Source organism: Gymnodraco acuticeps, unplaced genomic scaffold, assembly GCF_902827175.1.
Source record: "Gymnodraco acuticeps unplaced genomic scaffold, fGymAcu1.1, whole genome shotgun sequence".
NCBI classification, from domain to species: domain Eukaryota; kingdom Metazoa; phylum Chordata; class Actinopteri; order Perciformes; family Bathydraconidae; genus Gymnodraco; species Gymnodraco acuticeps.
This window is the reverse complement of record NW_022991375.1, coordinates 4,798,045-4,822,673: the sequence shown is the minus strand read 5'-3', so window position 1 is coordinate 4,822,673 and position 24,629 is coordinate 4,798,045. Positions and strand designations below refer to the sequence as shown.

General features: G+C 40.5%; 1 protein-coding gene across 1 annotated transcript; it reads right to left on the bottom strand.

The window, feature by feature from the left end:
* Positions 1-20,684: 20,684 nt before the first annotated feature.
* On the bottom strand, positions 20,685-23,630 carry lrrc69 (leucine rich repeat containing 69). The gene is made up of 8 exons (XM_034240747.1): positions 23,457-23,630; positions 23,221-23,347; positions 23,059-23,131; positions 21,836-22,031; positions 21,658-21,729; positions 21,453-21,554; positions 21,110-21,289; positions 20,685-20,792 (listed from the first exon to the last, which is right to left on the bottom strand). The coding sequence occupies exons 1-8, from the start codon at positions 23,628-23,630 to the stop codon at positions 20,685-20,687; spliced, it is 1,032 nt and encodes a 343-aa protein (XP_034096638.1).
* Between the last annotated feature and the right edge of the window lie 999 nt (positions 23,631-24,629).

Here is a 24,629-nt window from a genome sequence, read left to right as displayed (position 1 = left end):
GGCTAAGTTCTGTAGGTGGTGCAGGTCCTCCTCCATCAGGTCTGGTCCTCCTCCCTCAGGTCTGCAGGGTCTTTCCCTGCGAGGAGGACTCCTCGCAGGGAAAGACCCTCAGCCCTCTCCGGCCAAAGCAACAGACAGGACAGGACGTTCATAAAGCTGAGGTCTCCCCCAAAGTCTCTAATCATCCATCCTGTGAATATGAGAGGGGAACAAATAGTGTAATAGATGCTTTGGACAATAAGAAATATAAAGTTAACTGTTGAGTTGCTCAGTTTTTTAGATTGACAGGGTTTAATAACACAAACAAAAGGAGAGAAATAAAGATTGGTCTTTCAATACATTGTGTTGATTTTGTCTTTTGAATTGTTTGTCTGAAGTCAAGTAGCTAGAACTGTTACTTATAGTTTGAATGATACAGTCTGGTTATAATGTGTGGAGGAGGCATCACAGGTAAGAGCACCATTTGTTGTGTTCCATCCACAACACATTGATGTGTGTGTATTTATTTATCTACTATTTCTTGAATCATTACTGTCAGTCCAAAACAAGAGATTTTGTTTTGGTAACATTTAAAAAAAAAACATTATCTCTTTTCCACTACACTATCTTGAATACTTTAGTTTTTACGTCACTACATTTATCTAACAGCTTTAACATTGTAAAGGTGTCACTTCGGACTCTGGGTAATTATGACAGCATGTCCTACTCAGAGCCCTAGAGTCTCTCGGGCTCTGGTCCTACTAGTTTGAGACTTTGAACAAACCAGACCTTCATCTATTAATGTAGAAAATAGTCGGCACATTACACCATTATGAAAGTAATAATTAGTTAGCTCATTGTTCAAATGAGCTCCAACTACAACAGTTAAGTCAACTCGTGCATCGGTAATAACAATAAATCAAATGATATAATATAATAGAATAACTTGTGTCTACTTTAAATACTCTAACAACATTTGTTGCTAATTATACTAGCATACTTTTACTAAAGTAACATTAACATGTTTAAATGCAGGGCTTTTGTAAGAGAGTATTTCGTATAGTGTAGCATGGTCTACTTGACTTATCTAACCGAAGTGATCGTTACGTTACTTTGCAAACCGTCCCCCCCCCCCACACACACACAAAAGGACACGGTAACGTTGTGATTCACTTCAATTAATGATAACTACGGAGCTTGCTAACAGCAAGGCACAAGGCTACTTCACTCATTTAGCTAATGTAAGATACAAATGCTGTCGAGCCCTCACTGCTTGTAAGATAAAGAGCACAAACTGACTACTTACCCGAGCGGCGAGCCCCGCTGTTCTCCGTCATTTTTCTCCCGGGTTGTTGTGATCACATGACTGACAAAGCCGTGCTCTGATAGGCCAAGTCAGTTTGATTGCATTAGGGCTCGATTGCTTATCCTGTCTGAGTAGCCCGGATGATGCTGCATCGCAATTTTTGACATCGAATTTTATACACCGAATTTTTTGACATCGAATTTTTTGACGTCGAATTTTTGGGATCTGAATTTGAACATTCGAATTTTTTTCACTTGAATTTTTACATTTTTATTTCACATAGGTAAATTCGGAGCAAAAACATTCAGATACATGATTTTCAAAGTAATTATTTTCAATGCTATAAATTCGGTGTCTAATACAATTCGAATACTTCTGTCTCTTGTTTGCTTCCATACACAAGCTCAGATTTATTTTCTGCAAGTGCTCACATCAGGTTTTACACACTCTTTCATTTTGCACCATATCTGCCTTCATATTAACACATGAATACTGTTTAATATATTTGAACATTTATATTTAAGAAGTACAATACAATACAAGCTTTCATTTTCAGGCCATATTTCATTATACTTTTGAATTTGCTGAGGGCTAATTCAAAATGGTCCGCGCGCCGCATTTGGCCCCCGGGCCGTAGTTTGGACACCCCTGCTCTCTGACTTCTTAATATTCTGTGACCGGCAGCCTGTATCTCTTATCCTCTCACAGTGCTCAAAGTACATTTGACAGTTTGAAATGAAATCCACAAATGCATTACAGCATATAACACAGTATAAGGGAAAAAAAAATCTGATTACTGACTTTTAAGAGACATATCAAGTTGCATCTGATAAACTTGAAAGACTTATCATTCAACCAGTGCATCAATCTTACCCTCTGTCTTAAGCATAGTGAGGAGGCTAAAGGAACCGTTAAAATTAACCAAGTCATAAACATTATAACAAAGCTGTTGAGATAGGAGCCTTTGATGGAGCTATTTATGTGCTTCTCTGTCACCAGTACAATTAACCTCCTAACTAACCTCAGGTTTTTGCCTGACAAGATAGCGTAGGGCCTTCAAAGGGCTGGGATCTGCTGCTCTCCTCCAAAATGAATGACAGTGAAGCCATAAAGAAGCTTGTGAGCTCTGGAAGCTTTGCCCCCCCCCCCATCTATATCTCGTGTTGAACCACTTTGGAGTTGATAAAGCCCAGGGATGAGTTGGACTGCTGTGATATTCCTGCCACATTCTTCCACATAAAGTTCATTGTGACCAGGGCTCTTTTCTTCTCGCCCTCATCTCCTTTTCTACCCCCTTCTTTTCTCACTCTCTCTTATCAAGCCTGGCAGAAGCAGACAGTGACTTGAATTAAGCGCTGGTCGGGGGGGAGCTGCTTGGAGCCGATAACAATACAAAATGGATTTTCTCAAACAGAGAAAAACAGCTGTCTCCATTATTTGAATGCTTCACCTTTCCCCGCTCCATTAATTGGCTCTTTGATCACAGGCAGAGGTGCACAGTGACTGATAAGGAATAGGTTATTAGTAAAGTAGCCTGGAGGACCAGGAGGCGGCCGGATGTGCCGGGCTGCAGGAGATGAGATAAAGGCGTGGTAATGCCGGCGTGAGAGAGTGCCGGTGAGTGATAGGGCTGTGCCGGCTGGCCCTTGCTCTCGCTTTGGCTCACGGGCGACGGAAAAAGAGCAGCAGCAGGACGAAGTGTGATATAGCAGCTAATGCAGGACTGTGATTCAGCTTGTGGGGGGATAGAGTGTGGGATTTGATTCCATATCGGCTTGCTCCTTTAAGTGTAGATCTCTCTCTCTCTTCCTTCCAGTCTACCCCCCACCTCACCCACTCTCACAAAATCAAACTGTGTGACAGGAAATGTCCTCTGCGCTTTTCATATTGGCCTGATATGTGGTAAATGTTAGGCCTATGATAGCCCTCGAGGAGAAGAACTAGAAGGAGGGGGTGGATTGACATTACCCCATCGAGGGCATTTAAAAAGATGGGCGGCTCCTTTGATGTTGCACTGAGCTAAATTCACTGCTTTAAATCTGATGGAATTTTCACTATAAGCCTGTTTATGTATTTTCTTACATTCATGGACAAGGGACGATTTGCCACACTTCTCAGCTGAGGAAAGGCATCTTGAAGAAGTCACTATCTTGTAATCCTCTCTCTCTCTCTCTCTCTCTCTCTCTCTCTCTCTCTCTCTCTCTCTTCTCTCTCTCTCTCTCTCTCTCTCTCTCTCTCTCTCTCTCTCTCTCTCTCTCTCTCTCTCTCTCTCTCTCCCTCCCTCTCCATGAAATAGGACCAGAGGGGACAAGCAGGGTATTTGTGTGTTGTAAAGCGTGGTAAGAAAAGAGGGGAAGTGTTGATATTAAATTACCGAACACAAGGTTATCTAGTTCCTGCACATGGCTAGGCTGCCCTGGGCCAAGCCTAATCTGCTAATAGCGTTCACACCGAATGACATTATTAAGGAACTGGGCCCATGTGTCAGGCCTCTCTCTGGCTCACTCTCTGTACATCTCTCTCTTGCTTGCTCTCGCTCTTTTTCTCTGCTCTCAGTCACACACAGGGAACAGTAGAGAGAAAAATAAAAATAGCTAAAAAGACAGGGGGCAGAGATAGATGAGGAGAGCTGGAGGAAGAGATAGGAGTGGAGAAACTAAAATGAGAGAAAGACGGAGGGAAAAAAGGGAAGTTGGGGCTAAATGGGCTGAAATACATTCTATTATCAGTGCCATTTGTTTGAAAATGGCCTGCAAATATCCTAGCTTAAAATGATTTTTGACTTTTTTTTAAAGAGAGCATATGACAAAACACCTGTATGTTGGGAATTGTGACCCGCCAAACCACATTGAGGAAGGTCATCAGAGTTGAATTAGGGCTAGTAAGTTAGTCAACCAGGGTAACATGCAATAAAAGCAGAAGGGGAAAACTTGCCATTGGACCAGAAAACACTACATTGTCTGTCACCTTACATCTCCTCCACAAAAACACACTATGCTTCCTTGTGCCCCTGGGGGATAGTGAAAACTCACTGTGAGGATTCAACAGCAGATACAAAAATCTTTACATTCTTTGTGTTTTTTTACACTGCCTGCCCCCTTCTTCAATCTCACTCTCCGCCATGGCAGCATCCTGTAATCCAGCGTGCAGTTATTGTAGTTGAAACAGCCACAGTTGTTTCACACAAATGGAAATGAACATTCAAGTATAAACAGTTTCAGACACACATGCTTGTTCAATGCGGAGGGAAAAGAGCCTGGAAATTAAGATCACATCCAAAAGTGTTTTATACGGTTTATAACTTCTAACATTTTAAACGGTAAACTTCAAACAATCTCCTGTACAAAGCAAACAATAAATCGGAGGAAGTAGGATAGCAATTCATCGATTACATTACAAAGTGGCTTTGAAACCCTTATAAAATGGGTTATGCTGCCCTTTTGCTGTGCTAAGGACTTCGTTTGACTTTCTCAAATTCTCATCAAACTGTTCAGGACAGACAAGCTGCTTAACCTCAAGAACTGGCAGACTATCAAGCACTGCTTTATCATAGCAACTAACCTCTTGATATTTGACATTGACTTTGTGAGCAAGTATATGTTTTCCCTCCTGCATGTGTGTCTGCATGTGTGTCTGCATGTGTGTTTAAGTGCCAAAGTGAACATCTTGCTAGGATGTGAAGTCAGGAGGTCTCTTCCCATGCAGGCAGCCAGTAGAGAGGAGTGATTGATGGCTAATGAGGGCTGGATGAGGAGCCAGGGCCAAACATACTGTATACTGCCTACTGTGGCTTTACCGCATGATGGATGGCCCGCTGTGATACAGGGCCCACACATACACATGATGCTGCTCTGAGCGTATGCGTGGACATGCTTCTATGTGGGCTCTGTGTGAGAGTGTTAATGTAAGATGTGCATATTGATGTGGAAAGGTTCATTTACAATTTTTTGTAGTTTTATGATTGATTTAAATGTGTTGAATGAGTGTTTTTAATGCACCAGGTAATACACTTTACACTGACTGTGCAAAAAACACTGACATTAGCTGATTTCCATGCATCACTACACTCAGTATAGTAACTTTGGAAGCACTTATCTCACATTGTATTTTCTCCCATAAGCCACTCTAAAGCCACTGAGCCAAATCACATCTTAAAACAGTTTACCATGACACTCAGTGGGACATCACACTCCATCAGTCATCTTGTTTCCCGCTCAGTGGATCCATCCCATACCATTCAAACACCACACAGACTTCTCCTATAGACGCCGCATGGAACCTCGTATAAACCTTGCAACATATGGATAGTTGAGAAATCCTATTTTATCTTCCAGGTTAGTTCGATCGATGATAATTTGGTCCTCACAATGGAGTCTGACCTTGACTGCAGTGTTTGTGCATACAGAAAAACAGACGGAGACTAAAACATACAAGTGATTAGGGCCGCAACTAACAACATTTTCATCATTGTTTTTAGATAATCAATTAATTATTAAATCTATGGAAGGTCAACTAATGATGAGCATTTCCCAAAGTCAGAAGTAACGTCTTTAATATTGATAGACCAACACACCAATACATAAAGATATTACGTTTACGATTATATAAAGCTGAAAAGAATTGCAGATTTTAAACTGAAAATCTATTAAAGTAATAAATTCATTATAAAATTGATGCTAATTAATTTTCTGTTGATGGACTAATTACTTATTTGACTTATTGTTTCAACTCTACAAGTTATAAATGTGCAATGCTTTACAATAAATAACATCAGTGGCGTCTAGAAAATACCCAATAAACGTGAAAATAAAAAAAACATAGTCAGTTTTCTCTCTCTGTGACCTCAGGCAGTATTGTCCTTAACTCGTGACATTATTCAGCATATCTAATGTTTCTGCATACATTCTGAGCAGTAATAAATAAACCTGTCCATTAACCTAATGTGCAAATAATGGCAGTGTTTCCCAGAAATAACTCATTCTAAAGGCACATGGAGTTCACTATTAAACATGAGTTCAACTTAACTAAATCATACATTGGAGCCATACATCAGGAAGTGTAGTGACTGACTGTTGGCCACATTGAGCATTTAGAGAATATGGGACGGCCTGTGATGTACAGTATCTTTTACCGTCCTGAATGAAGCACCGGAGCAGGACTGTAAATCAGCAGGGACTATTTTCTTCCCTCTCAATCTTCAGCTTCTTTTATTGGTTCTTCTGTATAACAGTGTTTTCCCAGTTCTTACACACTCAGAGATGTACTCATGTTAATCATGTAGAGGACACAGATTCAAGTGTATCCTTAAAAAACAGGTGTGACTGATGAAACCACGGCAACACCATAGATTATTACTGCTGTCCGCACAGGCAAGCAGACGCCATAAGCACCCGGAGCGCTCCTGCGGAAATGTATAGCTTATTCCTGAGCATCCTTTACACCCCCTGGCCCCTCTTCCATCCACCCATCCCTGGACCTCTGTCTCCCCCATCACTCCTTACACAGCACCCCCCCCCGCCCCCCCTGGCTTCCCCAGCTGTTGTGCTCCTGGATACTGGCCCCTAAGAGAGGGGTGGGAATGCATGCCATCCATCTCTCTGAGGAGGCATGGGAGGAGTTGGGTTGTGATGGGTATAACTCAATGATAGGGTTTTACTACTTAACAGACCCTGCAAAAATGGTAGTAAAAAAAAAACACTAGTTTTTTTCTCTTTATCGAACAATGTGCAGTTTCTGCAAGTCTATCAAATCTCCATCCTAGTTTCTCAAATTCCAAGGTTCAATTGTCTTATTTTGTAAATCCAAAACCCAAAGATATGACTCTTTTATGATAATTAAATCAAAGAACAGCCGTACATCTCAATATTTAAGAGAATTAAAATAGTATTTTTCTGATCATTCGCAGGAAAACTTATTTATTTAATCCATTTTCCAAAAAAGATTAGTTTTCTGTCTTTCGATCAATTTATCGAGTAGTTGACCAAATCATTGCAGCTCTAACTGTTTCTACTGTGTTGTAAATATATTTCCAGTGTGCTATTTTACTAGTTATGTTTGTCCTGGTTTTCACAAATAACGTTTTTATATTAATGATTTGACGAAAGTTGAAGAAAGCATGAAAGTATCACTGGAATATTAATCACTTCATTAGGTCGTCCCTGTGGACAATATAAGATTCATTGATTCCAGTGTTATGTATTAATAAGAATTAAAATGACAGAAGCACCACAGGCACATCAAGACATCATCTTGATTAAAAGCTATATTATTGGTGAATGATTTGTTTGTGGAATCAATTTTTCATTCTAAATGTCATATTTAGAGTTTTGCATTGCAGATTGGCTGAGATATTCTCCTGTAATATACATGGGCCTTCTCTGCTGTCCCGTGGCACACAGATTTGATTGGTGTGAGAGGGAAGGAAGATGGATGAAAATCGTCAGGCTGGTTGTCTGGAGACCAGGGGGAGGTTGCAACGTTGTTCTTTATCTGTGTGAAATGTCTCAGATCGGAAATGGCAGCTCCCTTATGGATTGAAATCCAGACACAAAGCGCATACTAATGAGAGAACTGCACACAGAGAGAGACATAGGGAGAAGATGTGAGCACTTTGCAGCAACAGTTATTCAAACATACAGAAACAAACTGTGGTATAAACCTAAAGTTAGATAAACTGAACAGTAGTGCTAGTCATGTGTTTGTGACCTGTAGTAATTGTTTCTATACATAGTTATTCTTCTATATCAGAGGATTGAAAAGACACTCCTTGGCTCTGACAAATGTATATTTGGAGACTTAATAAGGAGATCAGTGAATGTCTTCATCAAGATTTTGTGCCTACTTTTTTTTTTACAAAATGTAATACAGCATTCGGTACATTGAGTAGTGTGTCGATACAGAGTTTTCAACCACACTGCTAGCATAAGCAGTTAAAACCGTGCCTTAATTTGACCGTTTATCCTAAGATTCTTAATTTCAATAAGTATTCTGACTGAATCATATTTTGAGTATCAGTTTTAATCTGTGACAGCAGTGTTTTCTGGTCACTCTGTTGATTCTTATATCCTAAAAGATCTATATGACATCTAATGTTTCCTGGTGTGTTCTGTGACTTAGTTTACACACACACTGACAATGATCTGACCAAAGGTTAAGTTTATTACATTTCTGTAACTGAACTGTGCTGAATGGAACCTCTTTCTTTTTAGCAACCAAAGACATCTGATAAAAAGTTAATTAACTGTCTGTCTAACTCCACAGCTTCCAGTTGACCGGCAGAGAATTGCTAAACTTTGTTAGTCACAAGTTCCTTTTCATTCGGATTTACAAAGCATCCCTACGGTGTCACATAACTTGTTCTCTTCTGCCTCCCACACACATCCCCACAATAAATAGCTCTCGTTTTTATATCATCACGTAAGGTCACATTAGTATACAACTTTAACTTTCCTTTAAATGGTAATATCCAAAAATGAGATCCCAGTAGGACTGCAACTAATGAGTACTTACATTTTTTTGGTATATAAAATGGCAAAAATAGTAATGACCGAAAGAACGAGATCGCGGATACAAGCGGCCGAGATGGGTTTTCTCCACAGGGTGGCTGGTGTCTCCCTTAGGAATAAGGTGAGAAGTTCGGTCATCCGGGAGGGACTCGGAGTTGAATCGCTCCTCCTTCGCGTTGAAAGGAGCCAGTTGAGGTGGTTCGGGCACCTAGTTAGGATGCCACCTGGGCGCCTCCCTAGGGAGGTGTTCCAGGCACGTCCAGCTGGGAAGAGACCAAGGGGTAGACCTAGGACCAGGTGGAGGGATTATATCTATTCGCTGGCCTGGGAGCGCCTTGGGATCCCCCAGTCAGAGCTGGTTGATGTCGCCAGGCAAAAGAAAGTTTGGGGCTCTCTGCTGGAACTGCTACCCCCGCGACCCGACCATGGATAAGCGGGAGAAGATGGATGGATGGATGGAAAAATAGTAATAAATGTTCATCAGACAAAAATAAACTGCATTTTATTTTCCTTTTTAAATGAAAAATTACTTCTAGTAATATTCGATTGAATATCTTATAATGTCTAATATCTACAGCTCTAAATCCAATTAAGTCCTAGTTCCAACTATATGAGGTCAAATAACTGAGAGGATCATAAAACGATTTCCTCCATCAGACCGTCTCTCTCTCTTTGTGTTTCCTCGCTCTGACATCTTGGATTCATCTTTCCTTGCTGTTCATCTTTCTCCACCGTTCTTTTCACTCCTGCGTCATCTTGAATTTATAGTTTCATCTGTTGCTTTCTTCTCTACTATCACTCTTGACATCTTGCATTTAGAAGTCCACCCTTTAATATTCTACCAAGTTGGACTAATATTCACTCCGTCAGTTCATTGCTCTCTCCCTGTCTGTCCCTCTGTCTGTCTCTCAGATCTATAGCAAATGTTTAAAGCAGTTAAATGATCTCATCCTGTCTCTCAAAAGCTTTGGACAAGGTTCAACACTGGCTGAACAACATTTGCTTACAGTTAAACGTAAAAAAAACAGTATGCATGATGTTCAGTAAACGACCAGTCAAAATCGAAGGATCCAATGTGTTTTTAAACGGAGCAGAAATAGAACTAGTCTCCCAGTTCAAGTATCTTGGAGTCATACTGGACTCGAACTTGACTTTTAAGAAACATATTAAGAAAGTATCAAATACTAAACTGGTCGTTTGCTTGTGCCACAAACCTGAAACCAATAGAACAGCTGTACAAGAGAGCTATCAAAGTGTTTGACAGAAAGCCAAATGCATACCACCACTGTACCAATCTTTGAAAAACACAATTTCTTAAGTTTTGACAATTGTAAGTCTTTTAAAAGTATGTGCTTTATTTATAAATGTTTACATGGACTGGCCCCCCCTCCCTTAGGGGAATTAATCCACAAAAAACACACTGGACGCTGCACTAGGTCAGAAACCAGAGGAGACTGTGAGGTCCACGGTAGACGGACCACTTTTGGACAAAATGTCATTTCCATTAAAGGCAGCTCATTGTGGAATAGCCTCCCAACTGAGATACGGGATTGTCCCACTCTCAATAGCTTCAAAGGTCAACTCAAAGAATGGTTGAGAAACAAACAGATGTGCAATCACCGCTAAATGCACTTTAACACGGGGGTATCTCCTCTTGCACTTATATGTCATTGCTGCTATATTGTATTACCATGTCATAAATACTTGTGTATGCTGCTCTTGCTCTTTTGCACTTTTTGCATATCATGTATTTTGTTTTTGCTATGTTTGTAAAATGTAATTTTCTTAAATGTTTTATGTGAGGGACATTAGCTCAAAGCTAAATCTGGCACTGTTACGCTTGACACATTTTAATGTTTTTTAAGTGTTCATTACTGTGCATTGTCCCTGCCAAATAAACGATTAAATACAAAATGAATAACTGAGAGGATCATAAAACTATTTCCTCCATCCTCTCTCTCTTTGCGTGTCTTCGCTCTGACATCTTGGATTCATCTTTCCTTGCTGTTCATCTTTCTCCACCGTCTCCTGCGTCATCTTGGATTTATAGTTTCATCTGTTGCTTTCTTCTCTGCTATCACTCTTGACATCTTGCATTTAGAAGTCCACCCTTTAATATTCTACCAAGTTGGACTAATATTCACTCCGTCTGTCTCTCTGTCTGTCTCTCAGATCTCTAGCAAATGTTTAACCAAGCTGTTCTACACTGTATTATTCAGCGCTGTGTGTGAGCCGCCGTCATCAGACATGTATGCATGACATGATGCATCGGCTCTGTTTAATTATAGAGATGCTGAATAAATATTTACAGATGGCCGATCCGTCTTCTCCCAGCCAGGCCCACAAATTATAAAAAAAAGATTTATGAACCGTCAGTTAATGCGGAAGAACCGGCTGTCATTGTTTCTGTATGGATGCTGGATGTATGTAACACAGCCAGCTTTATGGTGAACAGATCTCAGGTACGGCTACGTTAATGCATGCCGCTTTATTTGCTATAGAAGCTTTCATGTCTTTTCAATCACAGTACCAGCAAAGGTAAATGGAATACATTTAAGTTTAAAAACTCTGCCCTGAAATAACCTCACTGTGTGGATTGTGTCTCTCTTCCCTGAACTCAACTGTATGTCTTTCGTCTCCAAAGTGTAACTGTATCCCCCATAATTAAAATTGTAAAATACAATTCTTAAATTACATTTTTAGTTAAGAGCCATTTGTTAACTTGAGACTTTTCCTCAATAGACTGATTACATCTTAGAATTTGCAACTAATTGCAACCCTAGACATTTCTAAATCAGATGACGCAGGCCATACAGTTTAACATTTTGAATCAATGCAAGCAAATAAATAGCGTTCTAATTTAGGGGGGAAATTATGAATACAATTAAACCTGACCTAATTCGAGCCAGAGGGAATTAGATCGTGAATCAAGCCAAACCCAGAGAGTCAGGATAATCGGGTTTGGGCTGGGATTCAAAGCTCAAGATTAGCAGCCCCTGAATCCAAAGCAGTCTATTACAGGCGTGGGCGGCAGAGAGGAAACGGAGGAGCTGCAAGGCCAGTTATTATGAAGAAATACCAAAAACTGTGCCTTTACATACTGTATGCTTAGACAACTTTGATATGATGAAACAAAAGTGACCTGTACTTAAACTCACTTTTAGTCAGTGACTTTTTAGAAGCACGAGACCTCAATCCACATTAGATAATGCTTCTCACAGTAAAGCATACAGCAAAGCCATATTTTTTTTAGAACAAATAATGTATTTTTTAGTATCTCTTGTAACTGTAGGTCAAAGCTTCCAAAGGTAGCTCAACTAACATGCCAGTATTTATTTAAGAACCATAACTGAAGTCTCGTAACCTCAAATTCAACCTGATCTAGTCGACTTTAGACTTTATGAGTGACATTTATGTGAGCTCTGAGTTGGAGCGAGTTGTATATGTCTGTGTTGTGCATGACTTCTCCCTCGACCACTGGGAGAAGAAAGTACAGTAAAAACACATTAAGCATTTCACTTCAAAACTCTCTGGTGGGCTGCAATATTTCCTAATGCTCTCGTTTTTACGGCACACAACAGAGTCTTTGAGGGTGTGTGTGTGTATAAAGTATGACGATCCACTTGCATGAGCAACTATGTGTGTGTGTGGTTGCATGCCTGCTGGTGCTCCACAGCCATCTGGTATCTGGTCAGTGTAGTGAGCCTCTGGAGGGCACCTGGCCAGCAGCTTGCTCACCTGGCGCTGCTCACCGCTGCCAACCACCACACCTGGCCTGGCCAACACACAGGGAGAGAGAACAGATTGCAGAATACAGCCAAAAGCACTCCTACCGACAGCATGAAATAATGCAGTGATACAGGATATATGATCCGCTCGCAGCATAATGGACGCTACGAAAAATGTGATACTTGTGAATTACTGCACAATTGTTGACTTCACCAGACATATCTTAGTGCCATCCACTCATCATTTGCTGGGATACCAGACTCTTCCTTTTTACGATTCCATAATGAGTGATGTTGACTTCCAGTGCATCTGTCCCAACAGTTTGTGCCAGTCTGTGCCAACCCATCCATTTAGCATATGGCACTTCCTTCCTGCAGGTTGTCCTCTGCTATCAATTACACTCTCCTCTCCCTGCAAGATAGATGCTCTTTGTCCCCTGTCGCACACACGCGCGCACACACACACACACACACACATGGGTGCACACACCCAGAGGGACAGACACCTGCAGAGTGTTTGTCACCTCTTGTGTTGGCATCTGCGACCGCACGGCATTGTGGGAGAGACGGCCATCTGGTGTCGGCAAGGCTGGATTGGAAGGGGGCAAGTAGGCACGGTGCATCATGCTGCTCTTTTCTGTCGGTCGGCGCTGTGTGGAGTGTTGTGTTGTTATGTTTTTGCTCCCTTTGGTGCAGCTAAAGTAACATAGCAAACGAAAAATGCTATACTTAATTCTACATTTAATAGGCATTTAATGCAACTGCGATACTATGTAAAAAAAAAGGCTGAGCTTTAGTTGAGGCACTAGCACTTTCTCTTGAGGAAATTCAAGTTGTGCTAATCACACAAAAGAAACATACCATACAGAATGGTTTTGATTCATTAAAACCGCATGCAAACTGTTGCCTTTTGTCAAGTTGAACTCTCCTAATTATCTTGGAAATGTTTACCCCTCCTCACAGGCAGACAGCACATGAAGGCTTGATTGACATGACAGTGGCTGCAAAGTTTCCTCAATTATCCCGGCAAGGTTACGATTGCTGCCTCTTGATTCACAGCACGTCCTTGTCATTCTGAACACAGAAATAATAAACTCTTTTCTCTGCCTACGCCGCTGTAACCTATGAATTTTAAATCTGTTGAGATTGTATATAAAATATGGACAGGGAGCTAGAACCGTTAAAAATGATTGTGGTTTTTAAAACATGTGGAGTGAGCTGAGGAGAGCTTTAGCTTTGTTTTTGTTGCTTTGTAGGTCAGACTATTTTTTGTGCAGACTGAAATACCTCAACAGTCATCAGATAAACTGCCATTTAATGGACAGACATTCATGGTCCCACAGATTGAATCAAACTGACTCGTGATCACGTTTCCTAAAGCGCCATCATGAGGATGCTTTCTTTGGTAATTATTCAAATATTGTATTTAATGATGGATTGATTGCTATGAAATGTGGCATTATTATTTGACCCATCATGACTGCATCATGACCCCTTAACTGTTGATCTGCTACCCTTTATATTTGTTCAATACTTTGATATATAAAAAAATATCAACATTCCAATCAGCCACAGCTCTACTTAGTTTTAGGACATTTAGGAAACCAGGAAAACATAAATAGTGATATTATAACTGCTAAACATCAGCATAATGTCATTGTACAGGATACGTCCACAGCTGACCCAGAAAGCGACGCAGGTTCTGGTCCAGGCTCTCGTCATCTCACGCCTAGACTACTGCAACTCCCTCCTGACTGGTCTACCTGCATGTGCCATCCGACCTCTGCAGCTCATCCAGAATGCAGCGGCTCGTCTGGTCTTCAACCTTCCTAAATTTTCCCACACCACTCCGCTCCTCCGCTCCCTCCACTGGCTTCCGGTAACTGCTAGAATCCACTTCAAGACAATGGTACTTGCTTACCATGCTGCGAATGGATCTGGCCCTTCCTACATCCAGGACATGGTTAAACCGTACACCCCAGCACGTGCACTCCGCTCTGCATCAACAAAACGGCTCGCTGCACCCTCGCTGCGAAGGGGACCCAAGTTTCCATCAGCAAAAACACGTGGGTTTGCTATCCTGGCTCCAAAATGGTGGAATGACCGACTCTGGTTCAATCGTACATTAAAAAAAAAGTTGGACCCTGCATTCATACAAAATCCTATGAGAATGTTTCTGTGTCCCCATTCACTATGCTGAGGAAATTCATTCTTGTTATATCTCTGTTGACATAAGCAAATGTGCTTGGCTAGAAACATACAAACATATTGGCTAGAGGCCAGGGTTAGAAAATACAGCTGAGCAACAAAAGAACATTTTCTTATTGTCAGCCTTTGTCACAATTTAAGAATATACAGCATCTTTCTGTAAAAACCAAGAGAATGTTGTTGTTGAAATATTCCCAACATATTCTAGGTTCAGCTATTTCACTGAACAGCAACTTTGACCATTGCGTGATTTCGTTAAAAAACATGTGCTTCACATATAATGACGCATTAATAAACATGGACGTTTAGAGGATGTGGTCTATCTGGAACAAATGCTTCAGAATGAAGAACAAACAATGACAGCCTCTTTGTGAAGGACTGGATAGAGTCAGATTGAGATATGAACCCATATTCCTGAAGGACGTTCATTTGGCTGGTTGGTTGGGTTGTGGGCCTGCACATCCAGACAGATGTTCGGCCAGTCAAGCCTGCAGCGCCACAGGCAGTGTGTGTTCTAGAAAAACCCGGAGACCAGATGCTGCTACCTGGTGTCCCACCCGCCTGCTGCTCCGCTACACTGGGCATGCTCCAGTAGCCATCACTTGACCTCAAACTGGGTTTTGAGATTGTGCACCGTCAATCATATTAATGATAGAGTAGAGCGAGAACTGAAAGACTAGGGTTCGACTCAGCAGGTTCACCTCTGACGGGCTGGATTTATATTCCTGTTTGTTTTTTAATAATGAATCGAAAAAGGGTGAAATACTTGCACATGAGTCAGAGGATTAGCATTTTCTAAGTCTGAATTGAACCAGAATGTAAGGAGTAATATTAACACCACAACAGAGAATTAGAAGTGAATATCACACAAATATATTATTAAGGGGAAATGAAAGCATCAAAACACACATCATAAAACACCACATGGCATCCGGCGAACTATCAGAAGTAACATCAAAAGATAAAATGCAGCATCTACCTCTTTCAGCCTGGTTTTCCCTCCAGTTTTGTTCTCATATAAATAAACAGTCAATTTCTCCCGAACAAACAGAAACACACATTCCTCATCCCTCTCCAAGGTCCCTGTCATTACCAAGCCCGAGGAAACTTTTGAAGACATTCAAAGACATGAAAGATTAAAGATGTATTTGTTCTTTTGAAGTTCCCACACTGTTTTTGTCTTATTTCTTTGCCAAATGCAGCTTTGTAGTGGTGTGTTTGCTGTGTGCTTGGTGCTGACCCAGAACTGCCAGAGAGAGGTTGTTGGCCCGATGGCCCCGCTCTTGTTTCAAAACTCCCCCTAATGAGGATTCGCTCAGTAATGGCGTTGCTTCCTTGTAACCTCAAAGGACGGACGGTTTACTTGCTTGAATTCCAAATGTTATTTATATTTATTGGGATGTAAAATTCGAAGAAGGAAGCCGAATATTAGACTGGTACATCTGGCTGGCTTTGTTCTGTAGCATCTTTTTATAGTCTGGTATGCTTCAAATCCCATCATTTATAGATTATCTTTCCCAATCCTTTATCTATATTAACTCATGCGCTTTTGTTCAATTGTGTTGATTTGATTAAGGGACTATGCACTTATTGTTTTGTACATCTGGTGTCTTTTTCATCTCTTTCTTTCCATTGATATGCATCAATGATTGCATGCAAACTTTCACCTTTTCTCACATTTGGTTTCCCTTTTTAGATTTAAAAGTCACACATGAGTTACACTGCTCTGATCCGATGCTTGGATTTCAATTAAACTTCGGATTCTAATAAGAGCTCATTGTTCTTGTTTTTATTAGCTTCTCTATCTCCCTGGATTCTTCAGGCATATCTCAGTTTGCCTTGCATCAGTGCATCTCTCTGCTCAAATCCTGGAGTGCCAGCGGAGAATCATACTGCCCCCTAGTGTCCACAGACATTAGGAACACAACAGAATTGATTGTGCAGCCATCAAGCAGACAACATGGTATTCTGCCAGTGGCTCGATACCAAGATCTGTCATGGGCAGCAATGCACAACAATAGATTCTACTGATTGGAGTGGTGCACACTCCTGGCTATGACACTAGCCTACCGCTCGCTATTGAATGGCTGTTTTTCTCTCTCTTCAGCCACAAGTCCACTAATTTAGCAATCAATGCTACTCATTTGAATAGCACCTCTGCTGTTGCCCCGAGGAGAGAAGAGGATAAATCAGGGTGAGCCGGTGTCAAATCATCTCTCTGAGGGGAAGACCGCAATCATGGCTCTGATGGATCTCTGAAAATGACTGAACATGCTAAAGTGTTGCAGAGTAGGGAAACCATGATGGGCTTTGTTTTACTGGAACCAGTTGCACAAAGTTCTTAAAGCGTAAGAAAAGAAAAGTCCAGATTTATACCAAACCAGAACCAAAGACAACCATGCAAATGATAGATTTAGTGTAGTACTGAAACTTGATGATACAGAGAGTATAATATCAAAAGCACATTCGTAAGAGACCAGACTGATTTTGACCTTCAGCAGCATTTTCATCACATACATTAAAATAAAATCTTGTTCCCAGCATCCTATGTTCTGTTTTTAGCTATCATATACTTTGCCTTTCTAGCTCTTAGATGCAATGTGAGCTCAAACAGCCATAGGCTCCTCTGCAGACATCCTAAGTAAGTGCTCCAAATGACAAGTCAGACTAAATACCCTGTAACAAACGATACAAGACTGCAGAAAGCGCTTTAACAAAAGAGGAATGTAATGAGACCAAGGTGCCTTCTCCCCAATACATCATCCTGAGTGAATTTGCCAACATCACTCTCTTTACCTCCAAGCATGGTAAATGAGAATGTATGCCCCCGCTACTTTGTCATTCTTTACTTTTTTTTACCCCAATGAGGTAGCCATGCCAAGCGAGACAAATATTTCCACCAAAGGCAATATCCCCTCGCAGTAATTATATCAGAGTGAGAGAATGGCTCATTAACATATGCTAGGCATGTCAGGAATTTACAAGCGCCTTTTGTAGATGCCTCTCGTCAGTGTGCTGCTCCCATCCGTATGGTGTCTCCTTTGAGGATGCAACCTCCTCATTTCCATAGACGTCAATCAAGATGAGCGTGGTTTTTAAGAATATTCTGTACAAAAACACAGGGCTCTCTGAATGTTGCAATCATAGGGGACAGCTGAGTGATATGGGAAAAGTGTTTCTTGATGAAAACAAAGCGATGGGGGCAGAATTGTCTTGATGATGTGTCATCAATGAGGAGTGGGTGGCAGGATTTGTATTAGCTTATCTGCCTGTCTATGTGTGAATCCATGCTCTGGACACCAGACAGACAGACAGACAGACAGACAGACAGACAGACAGACAGACAGACAGACAGACAGACAGACAGACAGACAGACAGACAGACAGACAGACAGATCCCGGGGCCTCGGAGCTTCTGATGCTCCACGGCTCCAGGACTCAACATCTGCCCGTACAGTTGGCCTTTCACCCATTAATATGGTGCCAGCAGAATGCAATGACCTAATTATCAGACATGTTCATAAACAATTAGAGAGTTTCTTGAATATTTATTGAAATGATGTACCATTTTATGGTAAAAATGTACCCTAGAACAAAACAGTGTCTGTGTAATCTTAGTCATGGTTGTTAAATCTTTAAAAAGTGTAAATGTAGATAGTAGAATGCAGCTCTCTTCCTGTTGCTGGAGGCAGGAGAGCAAAGTCTAAGAAACCAGGCAACATTTCCCTGTGAAATTCTGTGTATCTAAAATAGACCAGCGTTGAATTTAATGAGCAATATGATGGTACCTAGTGTCATTATTCAGGGCTAATGTAACATTTTTTGAAAAACGTGACTCTTCCTAACTGACATCAGTGGGAGAGAGGGTTTATTATATAATTTCACAAATCTAAGTGTGTTGTCAAATCCTCAATTAATGTTCTGTACATTGTTAACGAAAGGACATGATTCCTATTTTTCGGAGGAGCATTGATGTGCTGCAATTTTGAAAATATACATTTTAGTATTGTCAATTTTTTGTTATAGTTATTGAAAATAAAGTCCATAGTATATAGGGCAAATGCATACGCTCAGTGGCTCTGACTGCTTCTCTTCTGTCTGCCTGACCCCCAGGGTTTGTCCACTAAGCACAGCAACACTGACTGGTGTGCGTTTTAGTTCCACCACACTGACTTGGCCCAATGCCATCATCCTTTAATTGACAGTAAACTAACTCAGCTGACTGGAAAAAGGAATTTGTGCTTTGCAGAAAACTAAAACACATCTACTTAAGCAGATGGCAGCCTCACTTTAGTTTGTTTGGGCTGTAAATGGACAGCAGCTTTGAAATTGACTTTTTTTAAATGAACACGGTAAGTGAAAATGAACTAAAGAAATTACTGAAAAAGTATATGGATTCATTGGCTAGAAGTGAAAAAAGTGAGAGTCTAACAGAAAGCTGACAAAGTGAGATGGAGACGGAGAGAAAAGTCATTTTGTGTCTGAATGAGTCTGGTCTTTTGCCCCAGAAAATGTCACTGCAATGACTGAAGACCCAATGTCCATTTCCATCACCAACCACTCTCCCTATCTCTCTCGTTCTTTCTCATTCATTGTCATTCCCTTTTCCTTTTAAGTGCACTTTCACCCACACCACTTGGAAATTGATTGAAACAAAATGTCACAATTATGCCCTGTAGCTCGCCGCTTCAATTATTCATCAATTAGGGGCTAGGCTCTTTTTTTTCTCTCCTCTGAGCTGATTTTTCATTCAGTTTGCTCGAGATGTATGGCTCCCCTGCTGTTAACCAGTCCAAAGTCATTAGTTTCTGGGTTTGCAATTAAACCTGATGCCTTATGCATGAGGCTCCGACTCAGTAGACACACGCAGCAGCGGCGGCCGCAGCAGCAGCCAGCGAACGAGCTAGCAAGCTCTGGAGGCGTGGATGGGAAATTAATTTGCTAGAAATGAAGTTCTCTCTTTCCCTCCCCCCTCTCTCTATCTCTCTCTTGTCTGGCAGGTTGGAACAGATGCCACTGGCTGGAAATGGAGGTGGAGATAGAGATGGGGCATCTATGGAGTCACAGTACAGCTTGATCAGCACTGACTGATAAGATCTCACTAGATTTACATTGAGACATTACATTCACACCAGTTTATTAGTTATACTTAGCTACAACTAATTCAGTCGAATACAACAGACCTGCAATAAATCATACCCTTATGGATGCTATATTGTTCGGTCGTTCTGTTTTAGAGAGGAGTTGAATCAGCTTTTTGATCATTTTGGAGTATTTATTGTGCTGTAAAACTGTATTGATATACAGAGAGGTGTTTCTATTTTTTTGCCTACACATATTGATATAAATTAGGGCAGACACAATAACACAAACACCTACTACAAGCAACTCAAAATATAATACATTAATATGAATTTGAATGGTCAAACTTCATGTAGGTTAATGTTGAACAATCATGGTGGAAGAACCTTCAGAGTCACCAGTTATGTTTCATTTCTGCACTGACCTTTCAACGTTGACAAACAAAGCCGTAGTTTATACAGGTTTTTAAAGTTTTGTGAGTAGTACACAATAGTAAGCAAAATCACCATATCCAGCTGGGGCAGTGTTTACTCTGTAATTAGGAATTGTATGCAATGCAGGATTGTTTATCTACATCTCTCAAAGTGTGTATTACACTGAAGCAGGATCAGACCAGGCATTTTTCAATGATCATTGGCTGCCACCTAGTGACCACAGAGGCAAATAGCATCTGTGAGAAGTTTATGGACAAGAAAGTATACCCTGGAAACTATATTAATACACTTTACATCTAACTACTACCAGAATGTGTTTTCTTGAAGAGTTCTGCTGTGAAATGGGTGATTTCAACAGATATGTGTCCACAGTTTAAGTTTCTAAAAAAACGAGATGGGATAGTGCTTTAGATCATGAATTGTACAATTGTAATAGTTTTATTTATTTTCTAGCAACACCATAGTAGGAATGTCCCTCCGTATTGAAGCACTTGTATGAACAAAGAAAGGCGCGCACTGGAATGGTCTTTGAACTCCTAATTTTCGTCTCCTGTTACATAAAACAAGACAATCAATAGTGGAATATTAATGAGTACATTTAGAACTGTGCCGTACTAAAAATGAGAAGAACTTTAATTTTACTTAAGCATTTCTATTTTATGCTACTTTAAACTTCGTCTCCAGGACTTATCAGAGGGAAGAATTTACTTTTTTATTTCACTTAATGGGTCTGAAAGGTTACTTTACAGATTAAACATGTTCATACTCTTTCGTCCAAGTATATGATTTTGAATGTTTATTTGATTACCATTGCAGGTTTAAAAAATGTCGTCATACTTTTAAGTAGGGCTAAAACATTCAACCTACCTTGTTCACACTGACAAAATGCACACACTCCAGCCAGGTGGTGAGGAAGGGGTTCAGGCAGAGCGCACAGCAGCTGCCATTGGCCAACAGTTCAGGCAGGGGAGGATAGTAGGGAAGCATCCTGTGGACCAGAGAGGACATGTCCCTGTCCTGCTGCAAGACAAACCTAGCAGCTAGTTCCTGGGAAACAAAGAGTTAGCATTGTCATCATAATCAGTGTTGAAAAAAAAATGTTTAATTGAATTGTGACCGCAAGAAACGAAATTGAATTGTAAGTTAACAAAACATTCACACGTCTACTAAATACAAGTGTTTCATCTGCTGTAATTCAGTGAGACTTTACCTTTAACATAAGCACCTCCACATCCTGCACTGATGACATCGGCTCACAGCGCACAAACCTGTTGTCCTCATGGTACAGCTCCTTCAGCGGCAGACTGTCAAACTACACAGAGCAATGTCCTGTGTTATTCAGTGAAGCTGGGATGTGTTTTAGATTTCATTACACAGCATTGCTCTGCTGAATTAGCTAACACAGTATACTGCACCTCAACAGGGAACATAGACAACTTGTTCCCAGCTACATCCAGAACTTGGAGTTTTGTCAGTGCCTTGATTCCCTGTGAAAGGTAAGGTAGAGTTTGGTTATGTAGCTGACACACTGTACAGTCAAAAGTACAGCGAGTATAGTATAAGAAAGTAGAAATGACACCAGCAGACACCCACCTCTGGTAGGCTGGTCAGCTTGTTTCTGGCTACATGCAACTTGGTTAGTTCTTTACACTGGTACAGCTGCACTGGGAGCGAGGGTAAATGATTGGAAGTGAAGTTTATCTCAGTCAAACTGGTGAGATGACCCAGCTCAGCAGGGACCTCTTCCAGCTTATTGTCCAGCACACTGAGGTGTCGAAGCCTGGTTAAACTAATGGGACAGACAGGTTTGCATTTACATTACAGTAAGTAAAACATTATGATGGATTATTATGGATTTAGCAACACAGCAGTTTACGAAGTGAATACATTTAGCGCCACCTTCACAAGCCACAACATTAACCCTCCAGTTGTGTTCGTCCCCCCCCCCCCCTTACTTTGGTGTTCGCGGTCAAATTTGACCGGTTCTGTTTTAACTGCTATTACATTAACACAAAAACCATGAATCATCACCACATTTCATTTAACACCCTTTCAAACTGTACATATTGTATCAGACCACTGGTATACATGAACAACTGAACATGTATTGCGTGTGCCAGGTGTGATCCATCTGGGGGGATGGGCACATAAAGGCGGGGTGTGTGTGTGTGTGTGTGTGTGTGTGTGTGTGTGTGTGTGTGTGTGTGTGTGTGTGTGTGTGTGTGTGTGTGTGTGTGTGTGTGTGTGTGTGTGTGTGTGTGTGTGTGTGTGTGTGTTCCAAATGGTTACTAATTCCTTTTCTTTATGGCCAGGAACACCATGGGTGTTACAAAGTTGACTAAATCATCCAACATTCAATGAAGGTGGTGATCAGCAATGTTATATGTTCAAATGTCTACTGTGAAGGATATCATAAAGCCTTAATGCAATCGAATGTAAAACGTTATGATTGATGAAAGTCGTAAATCGGGCAGATTTGACCCGAACACAACAGGAGGGTTAAAGTGATGAACATAGTATCAATGCATCAATAATAATAATCCTATATTTTGATAGGCAGACTCTGCATAATGACTATGTTTGCTTCTTAATGATGTTAATGCTTATATGATTGCCTTAGTAAGATGTTTACTGACATTTGTGCTACTTGTAGTTGTACTGTAGATATTACGACTTGTCCTATCTTATTAAGTCAAGTTTCTGAGTACTTCTTTCATCACTGACATGCAGAATCACACTTTTTAAAGCATAAATGGTGTTCAGAACCTATAATTGCAGGTGTGAAGATGTTGGAGACTAGGGTGCCATTAAATGACCTTTTAATCTCAGGTGGAAGTCTTCGAATATGGTTGTGATTCAGATTCAGCACAACAAGGTTTTGTAAGCCATCTGTAAAATATAAAATACGACAACGATCATACTTGTTTTTCTTTACAAAACTTGCAAGGTGCTAATCATGCAGAACAGTGAGAAACTACCTATCACATCAGGTGGCACTGCTGTAATTTGGTTGCTGAACAGATACAGTTTCTTCAAAGACTCCAGATGGCCCAAAACAGCAGGAAGCTCCTTCAAGGCATTATTCCCCAAATTCAGCTCCACCAGCTTGCAGGCATTCGCAAAACGAAAAGTATTTACACAAATCTGCGTGCTGAGTAAAACATTGGAAGAGACAGAGTTGTGTTGGAACAGCAAACAAACGTAGCAGACTCACGTGATGCAGATAGAGCAGCTCATTGGGCAGCGCGCTGATGGAGTTGTTCTTCAACAGGAGCACCGACAGGTTGGGTAATCTTGAAACACACTCGGGAACCACGTTTATTTTCTTTGAACTCAAATTTAAAGATTTCGCTTTGCCGTATAAAGCTCTTACCACTGACTCGGTCATTTTAGGGAAATCTTCGTCCAGCACTCATTCAGGTCTCCATGGCGACACAATGCTTTTTGTCACGTCGGTGACGTTTTGCATCAGCGCGCGAAAGAAGTACTTGAGTGAAAGTAGCAATAATAGTATACAAAAATACTTTGTTACTAGTAAAGGTCATGCATTCAAAATTGTACTCAATAAAGGTCTTAATAAAGTCTAAGGATATACTTAAAGTACCAAATGTAGAAAAAGTACACTATTGGCTACCAACATTTAGTGGAGTAGAGCCGACGTATAAAGTAGCATAAAGTGAAAATACTCATGTAAAGTACAAGTACCTCAAAATTGAGTTGAGTACTTTCTTACTATCCACCACTGATGATAGCCTTCCTCTGCCATTTATTTATAATGCCAATGTATGACATTAGGTGTTTTTTATTAGTATAACTTATTTTAAACGTTGCCTTGTTTAAACTGCTCTTTAAGAAAACAGCTAGCCTACATGTATTTGCATGACAATTATAGTTATTGTAAGGTAATACTCTTTATTTCATATGGATATGGAAAATATTATATTTCCAAATGCAAATGAACTAAAGAAGGGAACCACACATAACAGTCCAAAATAGAAATCACACTTAATTGACCAATTAAATGTAATGAAAGCATTAAAAAAACAGTACTTTTAAAGCCTAGTTATATCCCATGGTACCTTAATATGTATGTCCTGTCTTTTCTGTAAAGATGTAACTAAAAATGTATGTTATGTTTGCTGGCCATTTGAAGGCTTAACTATGCTACAATTTATATTTTTTTAGAAGAGTAGCAGCCTCTAGTGGTGACAGCCTAGAATTGCAGGATTTGTCCAAATAATGTCCAAAGTTACATTTCAAGTAGAAATGCTTCCTTATGAAGTCCATTACATACAAGCACTGAAGTATTATGAGCAAAACGAGCTTCAAGTATTAAAAGTCCTCATTGTGTAGAAAAGATTCAACTTCAACTGTAATATTGTCTGTG